The following is a 15,470-nucleotide window of genomic DNA, read 5'->3' as shown; positions in this document are numbered from 1 at the left end:
ACTCTACTCTATACTTACTAATGTTACCCACTGTTACTCTACTCTATACTTACTAATGTTACCCACTGTTACTCTACTCTATACTTACTAATGTTACCCATTGTTACTCTACTCTATACTTACTAATGTTACCCACTGTCACACTACTCTATACTTACTTATGTTACTCTACTCTATACTTACTAATGTTACCCACTGTTACGCTACTCTATACTTACTAATGGTATCCACTGTTACTTTACTCTATTCTTACTAATGTTACTTACTGTTACTCTACTCTATACTTACTAATGTTACCCACTGTTACTCTACTCTATACTTACTAATGTTACCCACTGTTACTTTACTCTATTCTTACTAATGTTACCCACTGTTACTCTATACTTACTAATCTTACCCACTGTTACTCTACTCTATACTTACTTATGTTACTCTACTCTATTCTTAAAAATGTTACCCACTGTTACTCTACTCTATTCTTACTAATGTTACCCACTGTCACGCTACTCTATACTTACTAATGTTACCCACTGCTACTCTACTCTATACTTACTAATGTTACCCACCTTTACTCTACTCTATACTTACTAATGTTACCCACTGTCACGCTACTCTATACTTACTAATGTTACCCACTGTTACTCTACTCTGTACTTACTAATGTTACCCACTGTTACTCTACTCTGTACCTACTAATGTTACCCACTGTTACTCTACTCTATACTTACTAATGTTACCCATTGTTACTCTACTCTATACTTACTAATGTTACCCACTGTTACTCTACTCTATACTTACTAATGTTACCCACCTTTACTCTACTCTATACTTACTAATGTTACCCACCTTTACTCTACTCTATACTTAATAATGTTACCCACTGTTACTCTACTCTATACTTACTAATGTTACCCACTTTCACGCTACTCTATACTTACTAATGTTACCCACTGTTACTCTACTCTGTACTTACTAATGTTACCCACTGTTACTCTACTCTGTACCTACTAATGTTACCCACTGTTACTCTACTCTATACTTTGGCTGATGGTGTAATGGTTAAGGGCTCTGCCTCTGACACAGGAGACCAGGGTTCGAATCTCGGCTCTGCCTGTTCAGTAAGCCAGCACTAATTCAGTAGGAGACCTTTGGCAAGTCTCCCTTACACTGCTACTGCCAATAGAGCGCGCCCTAGTGGCTGCTGCTCTGCTCTGGCGCTTTGAGTCCGCAAGGAGAAAAGCGCAATATAAATGTTATTTGTCTTGTCTTGTCTTGTCTATACTTACTAATGTTACCCACTGTTACTCTACTCTATACTTACTAATGTTACCCACTGTTACTCTACTCTATACTTACTAATGTTAACCATTGTTACTCTACTCTATACTTACTAATGTTACCCATTGTTACTCTACTCTATACTTACTAATGTTACCCACTGTTACTCTACTCTATACTTACTAATGTTACCCACTGTTACTCTACTCTGTACCTGCTAATGTTACCCACTGTTACTCTACTCTATACTTACTAATGTTACCCACTGTTACTCTACTCTATACTTACTAATGGTACCCACTGTTACTCTACTCTATACTTACTTATGTTACTCTACTCTATTCTTACTAATGTTACCCACTGTTACTCTACTCTATACTTACTAATGTTAACCATTGTTACTCTATTCTTACTAATGTTACCCATTGTTACTCTACTCTATACTTACTAATGTTACCCATTGTTACTCTACTCTATTACTTACTAATGTTTCCCACTGTTACTCTACTCTATACTTACTAATGTTACTTACTGTTGCTCTACTCTATACTTACTAATGTTACCTACTGTTACTATACTCTATACTTACTAATGTTACCCACTGTCGCGCTACTCTATACTTACTAATGTTACCCACTGTTACTCTACTCTGTACTTACTAATGTTACCCACTGTTACTCTACTCTGTACCTACTAATGTTACCCACTGTTACTCTACTCTATACTTACTAATGTTACCTACTGTTACTCTACTCTATACTTACTAATGTTACCCACTGTCACTCTACTCTATTCTTACTAATGTTACCACTGTTACTCTACTCTATATTTACTAATGTTACCCACTGTTACTCTACTCTATTCTTACTAATGTTACCCACTGTTACTTTACTCTATTCTTACTAATGTTACCCACTGTTACTCTACTCCATACTTACTGTTACCCGTTGTCACTCTACTCTATACTTCCTAATGTTACCCACTGTTACTCTACTCTGTACCTACTAATATTACCCACTGTTACTCTACTATATACTTACTAATGGTACTCACTGTTACTCTACTCTATACTTACTAATGTTACCCACTGTTACTTTACTCTATACTTACTAATGTTACCCACTGCTCTATACTTACTAATGGTACCCACTGTCACTCTACTTTATACTTACTAATGTTACCCACTGTTACTCTACTCTATACTTACTAATGTTACCCACTGTTACTCTACTCTTTACTTACTAATGTTACCCACTGTTACTCTACTCTATACTTACTAATGTTACCCACTCTAAGCCTGGTACAAACATTGAATTGTGATTGGCCCATTCCTAACCAATTTTACCAGTGTCGCATCACAGGAAGTACTTACTTCCTGTATATGTGCCTTTACCAGGGCAACCGCTCTCCTTCCTACACTGTAAAGGCAGGAGAACGGTTCTCCTGGTAATGGCGCATATACAGAAGGTAAGTACTCCCTGTAATGCGCCATTGCCTACAGGAGAAGCTCTCCTCCTGTCAGTGCGGCACTGCTGGGCGACGTTGATCTGAGGTCTGTTGTGGGGTGTCCAGGCCAAGTGCCAGGCAGCTGAGGTGGGTGGCTGTAAGGCGGGCAGCGGCAGGCCAGGCACACTGTTCTTTACTTCCTGTTTGTGCCTGGTGCTGCCCCCACCCTTCCGCTGCCTGAGGAAGACGCTTCACTTGGCGTCATGGCTGGCCTGGGGCTGCTCTCCACTATTTGTTGTTCTGTGCTGTGCTTTTTTGCTGTTACTAAGTATGTCTATTCAGTATTACCAGATGCCTTTTATTTTAGTTATAGCACCCTCCACACAGTAGTTTGACAGTCAACCGGAAGAACCCAAGGTGTGTGTATACAGAGGCTTTTTCATATCTGAACACTAGGGGGAGCTATAGTGGGACCACCATTGTGCCGATTGCCTCATTGGCAATATTAGTTTCAGTGTGGTAGCGTTCTTGGGTTGATGACCTGTAAAGGGGTGGTAATCTCTCAGCTGTCCTAAAAATTGCTGCTGTTGCTGTTTTCAGTCACTGAAATTTCCAGTCCTGATCGGGCATTCTGACGGCATTGACTTGGCGGTATTGACCGCACTGAAGGGTAAACTTTGGTCAGGGCAGAAGGGGCTGTTGATTGGCCGCCCATCCATAGCGTTACACTGCTTCGAATAGTGAAACGGTACCGTCCAATCAGTTTATCAGAAGATGCCCTGATGTGATTTTGATCACATAGGAATCAATCGTTTGGGATCATTGGGCAGAAATCTATCAGTGTATGGCCTGTTTGAGTGCTGAGCCCATCTCTTCTCATTATTAAAAGGAACCTGAGGTGTGAGACCTATGGTAGCTGCCATATTTATTTATTTTTAAACAATACTAGTTGCCTGGCAGCTCTGCTGATCTTTCTGGTCAGTAGGGTCTAAATCACATACCTGAAACAAGCATGCAGCTAATCTTGTCAGATTTGTCATAGACATCTGATTTGCATGCTTGTCCAGGGTCTATGGCTTAAAGTATTAGAGGCAGATAATCAGCAGGACAGCCAGGCAATGTGCATTGTTTAAAAGGAAATAAACTTGACAGACTCCATATCCCTCTCACCTCGGGTTCCCTTTCAAGCGGACCTGAACTTAGAACTTCCTCTCTGCTGTAAAAGTTAAGCAACAGCATAATAACCTTAAAGGAGTCATCAAGGCAAATCTAGTAAAATGAGTGGTACTTACCGGGGGCTTCCTCCAGTCCCAAGCTCTCAAGACCTCCCTCGCCGCAGCTCTGCCCGCAGCCGTTTGCCGGAGCTCCGACCCGGTCCCCGGCGATGACGTCAGAGCGCAGGCGCAGTTCCGCTCCGGCCCATGTGGCGGTGACTGACAGCGCCGATCGCGCAGGTGCAGTACAGAGCGACCTCCAGGTTGCTATGACGTCATCGCCGGGGACCGGGTCAGAGCTCCGGTGAATGGCTGACTTCAGAGCTGCGGCGAGGGAGGTCCTGGGAGCTTGGGGCTGGAGGAAGCCCCCGGTAAGTAGAACTCATTTTACTAGATTTGCCCTGATGACTCCTTTAACCAATTCATCCTATTTGGAAGACTATAGTTGTCCAGATAGGAGCGTCCAGTGTTGTTGCGGCGGTGCGCCAGTATGCGTGCACCCACCGCTCGCTCCCTGTAGTTCTTAAAGAAAATCTGTAATGAAAAAAACTCCCCTGGGGGGTACTCAGGATCCTATTGAGGCTTCCCCCGTCCTCCTCGGTCCCACGGTGGTGGCGAAAATCCACAGGCGCAGTATCCGCTATTCCCACGGAGATAGACGAAAATAGCTGATCTCCGTCAGGCCGCTCTACTGCGCAGACGCAAGTCTCCTGTGCCTGCGCAGTAGAGCGGGCCCGACGGAGATCGGCTATTTTTGCCGATCTCCGTCAGAAGAGCCACAGCAGCGCCCCCCCCCTGGAGCCCGAAAAGGTAAATATTGAACAGGCTGTCGGATTTGTCACCTGTGCGTTCCGGGGGCTGCAGTGAGACCGCCATGGGCCACAGGAGGACTGGGGAAGCCTCCATAGGGTCCAGAGGCTTCCCCCTTCCGAGGTGAGTACCCCCCAAGGGAACTTTTTTTTCAGTACAGGTTTTCTTTAAGAATGGTGAAGAGAAGCAAGTGTAACTACCAGGATAGTGCTTAGCCCCACCTAGTGGCCAAGAAGTAAAATTAAATAAAAAAAAATAAAATAAAGGACAACTGTATCGAGAGGGATATGGAGGTTGCCATATTTATTTCCTTTTAAACAATACCAGTTGCCTCTACCTCGAATACCTTCAGCCATAGACCTTGAACAAGCATGCAGCAGATCAGGTGTTTCTGACATTATTATCAGATCTGACAAGATTAGCTGCATGCTTGTTTCTGGTGTGATTCAGACACTACTGATGCCAAATAGAGCAGCAGGGCTGCTGAGCAACTGGTATTGTTTAAAAGTGAATAAATATGCCAACCTCCATATTTCTCTCGTTACAGTTGTCTTTTAAAATAAATAGTTTATATATTTAATAAAACCCACCCTCCCCCATAGCTAGAAAACAAAACACATTTTTTTAAAGTGACAGTAAAAAAAATCCATAAATAGTTACCTTAGGGTCTAAACATTTTAAATATGTATGTAATGAGGGTTTATTACTATTATTTTAGTAATAAGGGGCTTGTGATTATTGATAGGGTAGAAACCAAAAAAAATACACCATTATTTCCAAATAATATATTGCCGCCGTACATTGTACTAGGAACATAATTTAAATGTTGTGATAGACGGGACTAACGGGCAAATAAAATGTGTGGCTTTTAATTACAGTAGCATTGTTTATTTTAAAACTATAGGGGAAGGAAGTGGAGAAATAGTGTTTTTTTGTTTCATTATTTTTTCTTGTTTTTCCCTTTAAAATGCATAGAAAGTTAAGTAATTACTAAAGCAAATATCAATCCTTACAAAGCCTAAGTTGTGGCGAAAAGAAAAGATACAGATCATTTAGGTGTGATGAGTAGTGATAAAGTTATTGGCGAATGAATGGGAGGAGCACTACAAGAGAAAATTCCTTCCGTCCTTAAAGTGTAACTGTTGGGCATAAAATCAAAAATCAATTCTTTATTTTTATCTGGTAAGCAAGTAATAAAGATTCTAACCAGGCAATCTAAAACTTAAAATCACTATTACTTTTCTTGTTGATAAATGATCATTCCCCAGTTTACCTGACTCTTATTTGGTACACACAAAATTTGGTATGCACAAAAGGAAGTTGCAGGGCATGCTGGGTTGTCCCTTTTTGCTTCTCTACTTTCCCCCCTCAGACTTAACTAATGCAGCCTGATTGGCTGAAGCCTCTTTCCCTCTTGTTCTCCCCTCCCACACCTCTGTTCCTCTCTGATTGGCCAATATTTCTCATGCTGAGACAATGCACTTTCTATAGTGGGGGGCGGGCAATGCATACACAATCAGGCAGAGGAAAGTAAGGGAGGAAATGACATCAGGATTGGCTTCAAAATAGCCACAGTTAAAATGGGAAATGCTAAGAATGATTTTCTCTTTTTTTTACTGTAGAAAAATCACTAAAATCCAAACGTGGACAGTGCAATACATGTTATATAAGTAGAGCAAGTATTTATCTACTTATATATGTGGGTTTTGTTTCTGAGATAGTATGGCTGACCGCTCCACTTTAAAGTGTACCTGAGATTGGCACACTAAAAGATTGTATACTTACCTGGGGCTTCCTCCAGCCCCATGATCACCTATGCATCCTTCATTACCCTCGCGAGTGCCTCCGTTCGCCTGGTATCAGTCCCAGTAATCTGGCTCAGTTGCGTCACTTGGCTCTTGTGTGCTCAGTAACCCGCGGGCTGAAGTGGTTAAAGAAAAACATTTCTTTGTTACAGCTGATACCAATCCTGCAATAAATCTGCAGTGTGTCTACTTCCTTCTTTCATGGAAGCAGACATAGGGTTAACATCCTGTGTTTACCAGTTAGCTACTCTGCTGTGGCAGAGGAGATTCCTGAGCTGACACAGCTGAGCGATCTAATTACAACTTGTGATTAGTCACAGATGAGGGCGAATTAGACAGGCTAAACTCTCTAAATAAATACAGGGTGCATTTCTCTGTTTTCTTTCTGTCCTGTGTAAGAGTTCAGGTCCACTTTAACTCTGAATGCTGGCAATAAGCTGTGTCTCAGCATTCCTGTGGTGATGTCACTTCTAGAGCTTGGCCGGGGATGCCTCTCCCCCCCCCCCCTCACTCTCTCTCCTCTCACACTGATCACCTCTCCTCTCGCTCTCTCTCCACAGATCACTATGGCCGGCTCACACACTGAGGTGGAAGGTGCTATTGTCACCATTGTACAGACTTTCTTCGAGCATGCCGGAGAGGAAGGCAAGAAGGAGACCCTGACCGTGGGGGAGTTCAACAGCCTGGTGTCTAAAGAGCTCCCACACCTGATGAAGGTGAGTGCCACACCCTGACACGCCCACCAAGAGGGCGGAGCCTAGAGGCCTCTGTAAACTGAAATACAAGTTGAGTAAAAGAGGTCCTAATCCCATGTACAAATATGTATCTAACCTGTGACTGTTACAACAGCAACAATTGTGTCTACAGTCTACATCAGCCTACACGACTGTTCTGTAATTAACTGTCTCTAGCTTAAAGTGTGAAGTCTGGTACACACCTTCAAATTTGACTGGCCAATTATTGGCCAATTTTACCATACCCATATAGTATGAGGGTCAACAGATTTTGAATACTATGAGCAGATTGTGAAGGTAAATTCTCATACTACATGGAGGTAGTAAAATTGGTCAATGATTGGCCAATCAAATTGGATGTGTGTGCCAGGCTTAACTCCAATGAAAATGTTTAATTTCAGTTTTGGATAGCGTGAAGGAAGAGAGTGAACGGGTGTCAATTTGGCTTTAGACTATGATAGGGACATTAGACTATGACTATGGTAGGATTAGCGTGTGAGCTCCTCTGAGGACAGTCAGTGACATGACTATGTACTCTGTAAAGTGCTGCAGAAGCTGTCAGTGCTATATAAATACATAATAATAATATGACAGGACATTAGACTTTTGACTATGACAGGATTAGATTGTGAGCTCCTCTGAGAACAGTCAGTGACATGACTATGTACTCTGTAAAGTGAAGTACGCTACATAAATACATAAGTTGATGTTGGCACTAGCGGTAGGCAATGGGCTCTCCCAGGGTATGGACTATAAACAATTACAAGTTTTCACTAGGGTACCCTGCAAGGAATAGTGGGCCACTAGCTCTAGTGGATGGTGGGCTACTGTGCTGCCTAGTATCCACCATGTCCTTATCCCTGAGATTACCCCCACCCAGGGCCGAATTTTCCATAAGGCACTGTAGGCACGTGCCTACAGGCGCCTTATGGGGGAGAGGCGGCCCCTCCTCCTCAGATCACTGACCTCAGGAGCTCACAGTCTAATCCAGTGGTCCTCAAAATAACTGTAGCCATACACTGGTCGATTTGCCATCAGATTCGACCAACAGATAGATCCCTCTCTGATTGAATCTGATCAGAGAGGGATCGTATGGCTGCCTTTACTGCAAACAGATTGTGAATCGATTTCAGCTTGAAACCGATCACGATCTGTGGAGCTGCCGCCGCCGCCTGCCCGCCAGCTATACATTACCTGCTCCGGCCGGCGCGACTCCCCCCGGTCTCCGCTGTCTTCTTCTCCGCTCTGGTTTCCGGTCTGGCTGGCTTGCTTCACAGAACTTCCTGTCCAGGGAAAGTTTAAACTGTAGAGGGCGCTCTACTGTTTAAACTTCCTGCCGGGACAGGAAGTTCAGTGAAGCCCTGGAGCCCGGAGCAGAGAAGAAGACAGCGGAGACCGGGGGAGTCGCGCCGGCCCGGAGCAGGTAATTTATTGCCGCTGTATTGCGTCGGTCGTCGGGCATTCGAACGCCGCTATCGACGCACTCCCGACCCGCCGGCGATCGAGAAAAATCTTCTGCACGGCCGGTTTGACGGGAATCGACGGGAACGGTTGATTTCGGACGGAAATTGATAGTTCTGTCAGCATTTGCATGACGATTTCACAGCAGATTTGATCACAGTGATCGAATCTGCTGTATATCGGCGGGAAAATTGTTAGGTGTATGGGCCCCTTTAGGCCCGTGGGCCGAATGTGGCCCCCTGAGGCTTTTTTACCGGCTCCCCACACACAAAATGTATTACTTATAGATGTGGTCTAAATACTGGTGGTCCGCATATACAGTACAGTAGAACAGCACTGCTGGCACCACCCATCAACATGGAAGCTAGAAAGCAGTTATTCGCTGGTTTCCAATCAAATTCCACTTCAGGTGACACTGCTGTCCAATTGGACTGCACGTTGTCACCGGGGTATGCTTCACTCTCTGGCCCGCAAAGACTTCTACATCATTTCATGTATACTCCGCCCCCCAGCAGTCTGAAGTATGTTGACCCGGCATTTGACCCAAAACATTTGGGGACCCCTGGTCTAATCCCTGCCTCATATTACTAACCTCAGGCACTTATACCCTAATCCTTGTCTCATGTAAGTAAGGATAATTTGAGTGATTAGAGTGTAAGATTCTAAGGACGGTTAGTGACATAAGGCTGAGATAAGAGTTCAGAATAATTTTTACTTGGGGGTGTAGCCTGTGTTCAGGGGGCGGAGTTTAGGGCACCAGAACACCTGTGCCTATGGACCTCTGAGTTGTAAATTCATCCCTGGCCCCAGAAAGACACCAGACCATAAGTTACATGACAAGATCTTATACCATATGTCATATGACCAGGCTGTTCACCATGTCACATGACCGTGCCTTATACCATATGTCATATGACCAGGCTGTTGACCATGCCTTATACCACATGTCACATGACCATGCCTTATACCGTATGTCACATGACTCACCATATTTCTGACTCTTCCTTTCCTCTGGCAGGATGTCTCCATAGAGGACAAGATGAAACAGTTGGACATCAACCAGGACCAAGAGCTCAAATTCACAGAATTTTGGAGGCTGATCGGAGAACTGGCCAAAGAAGTGAAAAAAGACATCAAAGCCAAAAAGAAGTAATGCCCTCTGTGACCCCAAGGGGGCGAGATCCCGCCAGGAACAAAGCCATCGCAATGCATTCTACCTTGTGATTACTCAATAAATAGACACTGCTTTTGTGAGCACAGCCCTCGTTATTGTGTCACAGCGCCGGGGTCCTCTGTGTCTCCTTATGTACCCCATAGAGCCACCTTAATCCATGTCATGCACTGATGAGGACCAACCAGTCCAAAACAGTCTGTATGCATGTTGTATTACGGTGGCTCTGTACAATTAACAAGCTGACACATCACTGCATTCCAGCGGTTCTGGAGGTGTGGTTAAAGGTGGGGTGTCAAACTCAAATACAAAGTGGGTCGAAGTTGAACACTGGGACCTAATCGCGGGTCATCCTCAACCTCGCAGTCTACTGGCCACCTTCCTCCCTTGTTCAATGCACCCAACTCCTATACAATTCCCTGGTGTCTAGTGCCCCCCTCCCTCCCTTATACAGTTCCCTAGTTTGGTTAGTGCTTTCCCCTACTTCCCCCATATGGCTTCCCTGGTGCTCTAGGGCTTCACCTCCAATATAGCCTCCCCAGTGGTCTAGAGTGGCCAAACATAATGCAAAGTGGGGAACCCACTTGGGACCCAAATTTAATGGCTCTGAGGGCCAAGTTTGGCCAACAACAAAGGGATTATTTGCATATTCAGCAGTGATGCATTGTGGGATACCTCAGATGTACACTGAAACCTGAATCACATTTCATGTATCCCATGACATGTACTGTATATGTTACAACCAGAACCTGAAGTCTGGCCACTTTGGGTTGTGTGAAGTGGCCGTGTTACAGCGGCCAATGTCAGAAATGAATTGATGCCACTGGCTTCGGCTCCTCCCCCCGTCCCTCCTCTCACCAGTCGGTCAATAGTAATAAGTTAATAGAGTCTGGCGCCTCTGACTCCTTTCCCGCCCCTCCACTCACCACTAGCAACTGGTCCAGTATCCCTACCCACCCTATATCTTCCCCCTCACCAACTTCCCCGCTACTGTTCGTAACTGCAGGGAAGTACCGCGAGAAGCAGGGATTCATTCGTAGGCACTGCAGAACGGGTGCTGGCAGAAGCAATGTCTGCAGCGTTCCCCTTGCCTGCTCCTCCAAGTGCTTCCCTGCAACGACTCGGGTGTGTGAGTGTGTGTGTGTGTGTGTGTGTGGGGGGGGGGGGGGGGGATAGATGGTGGGTAGGGATACCGGACCTGCAGCTGCCAAAGGTGATAGGAGGGGCAGGGGGAGGAGCCGGCACCATCGAGGGGAGAGACATTGGCTGCAGTAATGTAATAGAGGGTGGGTAGGGATACTGGACCTGCAGCTTCCAGAGGTTATAGAAAGAGCAGGGGGAGGAGCCATCGCCATCGAGGGGAGTGACATTGGCTGCAGTAATGTGATAGATGGTGGGTAGGGATACCGGACCTGCAGCTGCCAGAGGTTAAAGGAGGGGCAGGGGGAGGAGCCGGAGCCGTTGCCATCAATTCATTTCTGACATTGGCTGCAGTAAAACGGCCATTTCGCATTTTGGCCGGCCAGCACCTGAAGTAGCCAGATTTCGGGCTCTGGCCGTAAACATGTATATCCAATGCCTGCACACCCCAATTATGGGTAAGTACACACCGAAACAGAAGAGAGAGGGATATGGAAGCTGCCATATTTATTTCCTTTTAAACAATACTAGTTATCTGGCTGTCCTGCTGATCATTCATGCATTAGTAGTGTCTGAATCACACCTGAAACAAGCATGCAGCTAATCCAGCCAGACGTCAGTCAGAGCACCTGATCTGCATACTTGTTCAGGTGTAGCTAAAAGTATTAGAGGCAGAGGATTAGCAGGACAGCCAGGCAATTTGTTTGTTTTTTCTTTAAAGAAATAAATACTGTATGTCAGCCTATATATCCCTCTCTGTTCAGGTGTGCAAGTGTACCTGAGATGGCTATAATGGGTATATTTATACTTACCTGGGGCTTCCTCCGGCCCCATGAGGTGCAAGCCCGGATTTACTGCACAGGAGCCTATAGGCACAGATGTCCTGGCACCCTAGACTCCGCCCTCCATGAACCTACAAATCCCGCCGAATCGCACCACCAGTGTGCTGGCTGGCCCAGCTGTCACTCCTCCCTTACTTCCCTTGCCTGTCGTAGGTAGCTACAGGTGTCCCTTAGTATTAGGTAGCCAAAGCTATCTTTAGTATTCAGTGGCTAGCAGGCATGGGCTCAAATTCGGATTCGGGTGAGTCCGGATAGTGCTATCCGGATCTCACTCAGTAATGCTGTGCGGGATGGGCGGGGTCAAGCTTACCTGTGTGACGTCTTCTTCGTCGTCCCTCGGCGCCTCCCACGATGCGTTCCACTCTGCGCTCACGTGACTACAAACACTTCCTCCTTCCGGGTTGAAGGAGGAAGTGTTTGTAATCACGTGACACGCGTGGACCGCATCGTAGGAGGTGCCGAGGGACGGACGAAGAAGACGTCACACAGGTAAGACGTCACACAGGATAGCACTATCCGGACTCACCCGAATCCGAATTTAAGCCCATGCCTGGTAGATAGTGATGCCCCTGACTGAAGAAAGATCTCTGCATAGGAAAGTAGAGAGGAAGGAGCTAGGGAAGGGGAGTGAGCCGCCTATCCATCATCAGGCAACCTGATGAGAGGTGTGGGTCACCTCTCCGTTGTCTTGTAATCTCCCCCATAATCTGGACAGTAGTGCATGCGCGGGCCGGTCGCGCTCCCATCTCCAGGAGTGTTCTGCGCAGTACTACTGTGCAGGCGCAGTATGCTCCTCCTGGCTGTGTTAGGGTGACGGGGGTTGCGCATGTGCAGAAGACTGCAGCCGGCCAGATTACTGAGGGGGATTATAAAATAACGGAGCGCCCAAAGAGGATGGTTTGGGAACCGGCGCACCTCATGGGGATAAAGGAAGCCCCAGTTAAGTATAAATATACCCATTATAGATCTCCCAGGTTTCCTTTAAAGAGAACCCGAGGTGGCAGATGGGATGCAGAGACATGTTCTCTGCCTTATGCCATGCCTCTGTGTCCCCACACCGCTGCTCTGTGTCTCCACCGTCACGCTATACCCCCCCCCCTCCGATATTAGCGACTATATTTGTCGTTATAGCGGCGGTAAACATGTGAGAGGATTCCCTGTTTGAAATACCTGCCAGGGGCGTTCCTACAGGGTTTCTAGAGCTGCCATTGGGCAGCGCTCTCTGGCCACGCCCCCTGCCACTCCCCAGCCTCCCTGCACACTGGATGAGAGACACACAGCCAGTGCGGCCCACAGGAGCGGTGGTTTTTCAGGTAGCCTATGTTTTTTTTAAATTTTATGAGCCCACCTTGTTCTCTCTTTAAAGAACTGAAGTGAGAGGAGGAGTGGGAGGCTGCCATATTTATTTCCTTTTAAACAATGCAGATTGCCTGGCTGTCCTGCTGATCCTCTGCCTCTAAAGGTCCGTACACACGACACTGTTTCTGAGCAATCCGCCAGGTGGATCGCTCAGAAACAGCCGTATCAGTCTGCAGACAGACTGTACACACGCCGGACTGTCGCAGGAACACCCACCCAGCGGGAGGTGACGACAGACCCGTCGTTGCCTGCAGTCCAGCGTGTGTACGGACCTTTATACTCCTAGCCATAGACCCTGAACAAGCATACAGGTTGGAGGTTTGACTGGATTAGCTGCATGCTTGTTTCAGGTTTGTGATTTCTTGACACTACTGATGCATGAAAGATCAGCAGGACTGCCAAGCAACTGGTATTGTTTATAAGGGTATAAATATGGCAGCCTCCATATATCTCTCACTTCAGGTGCCTCTTAGGGCCCATTCTCACTGGGATGATTAGTGGTCGATTACCGCCAATCACTGAATCGCTAGCGTTTTTAAACGCGGTGCATGCAGCATTTTTCCATGATTCTAGAGCGATCGCGATTAGAATGCTAAAAAGCGCTAATCGCGATCGCTCAAAAATCGTGAGAGTTTACAGTGCTTTTATGGTGATAATCACGGTAAATACACCAGTGCAAAACGCGAGCGGTAAGCGATAGCGGTTTGCTTTTGCCAGTGTGAATGGGCCCTAAAAGTGTATCTGAGATGGAAAAAAAAGTGTTCATAAATGCTTAAAGGGGCACTATAGTGAAAAATTGTAAAATTTAAAATATGTACAAACAGACAAAAAGGAAGTATGTTTTTTTCCAGAGTAAAATGAGCCATATGTTGCTGTCACATAGGCCCAGTGCACACCGAGCGGTTTTTGGAGCGATCCGCCGGCCGCATCCGCCTATAAAAACGCTTGTCTAATGTATTGCAATGGGATGGTGCACACCGGCAGTTTGCGGTTTTTGCCAAGCCGCAAACGCGCCTCCTGCTGCGCGTTTGCGGATTTCGGAAGCGTTTCGTCCTCAATGTAAAGTATAGGAAAAACGCAAACCGCTCTGAAAAACGCTACTTCAGAGCGGTTTGCCAGGCATTTTTGTTACAGTAGCTGTTCAGTAACAGCTTTTACTGTAACAATATGTGTAATCTGCTACACAAAAACGCACCCAAAACCGCTAGGTATGTTTAGAAAACCTCTCTAAACATACCTAGAATCGCTCTGAAATCAGCTCCCAAAACCGCTAGCGTATTGTGGATCTGCTAGCGGTTTTGGTGTGCACTGGGCCTTACAGTAGGTAGTAGAAATCTGACAGAAGCGACAGGTTTTGGACTAGTCCATCTCTTCATAGGGGATTCTCAGCAAGAGGAGAAAAAGGATTTAAACAATGATGCTGGCCAGCTTCCTTGCTTGCTACACAGTTTTTTGGCAGTTGGACAGAGCAACTGCCATTCACTGAGTGCTTTTGTAAATAAATAAATCCCTGAGAATCCTCTATGAGAGAAAAGCGCTATAGAAATGTTATTGTATTGTATTATTGTATGAACAGATAGACTAGTCCACAACCTGTCGCTTCTGTCAGATTTCTACTATCTACTGTAAGTGACAGCAACATAGGAGAAAAGTAATTTATGGATCATTTTACTCTGGAAAAAATGTACTTCTTATTTGTATATGTTTGCACATACTTTAAATTTTACAATTTTTCGCCATAGTGCCCCTTTAAAGGTATACATCTACTCAAAGGCATACATCTAACGACTTGGCAGACGATCGACTATCCGATTAGATAATTATTTCATTCTATGAAAATCGGTGCCAAGTGCTTCCCCGATCGACCATGCAACCTATTTCAGGACGAGCATGTCAATCGGACATGCTGCAAGATATGGGGCCGTTGTGGTCAATCAGTTGCGCGACAGTAACAGCAAGCGAAGTTGGGACGAGTGACAAACGTGACAAAATCCCCGGCTGTGTTCCCTCAAGTCTATAAACAAGCCCCTGTGTGTGCATTTATGACCCGCGTATAAGATCTGTGCTTGGATATCAAACAATGCTTGCTTATCAAGTCAACATTTCACAGACATTTTTTTTTTGTCTTGCAAAGCGCGTGCAAACCAAGTTACTTGCAGGATAGGAACACGAGGCAGAAATGCTATCATTGCGTAAAAACGCTAGGGTTA

General features: G+C 45.6%; 2 protein-coding genes across 3 annotated transcripts in view; one reads left to right on the top strand and one right to left on the bottom strand.

The window, feature by feature from the left end:
* The window catches only part of S100A1 (S100 calcium binding protein A1), a 59,640-nt gene extending 49,650 nt beyond the window's left edge, over nt 1-9,990 (bottom strand). Inside the window, exon 1 of the mRNA XM_068251462.1 lies at nt 9,736-9,990. The gene's annotated coding sequence lies outside the window, so the exon portion shown is untranslated. The remainder of the gene's footprint in view (nt 1-9,735) is intronic.
* The window catches only part of S100A13 (S100 calcium binding protein A13), a 67,653-nt gene extending 57,651 nt beyond the window's left edge, over nt 1-10,002 (top strand). For both annotated transcript variants that reach the window (XM_068251460.1, XM_068251461.1), the window contains exons 2-3: nt 7,114-7,269; nt 9,767-10,002. In XM_068251460.1, coding sequence (XP_068107561.1) covers nt 7,114-7,269; nt 9,767-9,901 — 291 coding nt within the window. In that variant the 3' untranslated portion in view covers nt 9,902-10,002. The remainder of the gene's footprint in view (nt 1-7,113; nt 7,270-9,766) is intronic.
* Nucleotides 10,003-15,470: the final 5,468 nt, after the last annotated feature.

Source organism: Hyperolius riggenbachi, chromosome 9 (assembly GCF_040937935.1).
Source record: "Hyperolius riggenbachi isolate aHypRig1 chromosome 9, aHypRig1.pri, whole genome shotgun sequence".
In the NCBI taxonomy this organism is placed as follows: Eukaryota; Metazoa; Chordata; class Amphibia; order Anura; family Hyperoliidae; genus Hyperolius; species Hyperolius riggenbachi.
The sequence above is the reverse complement of the archived record's forward strand: the minus strand, read 5'-3'. Positions and strand labels throughout refer to the sequence as shown.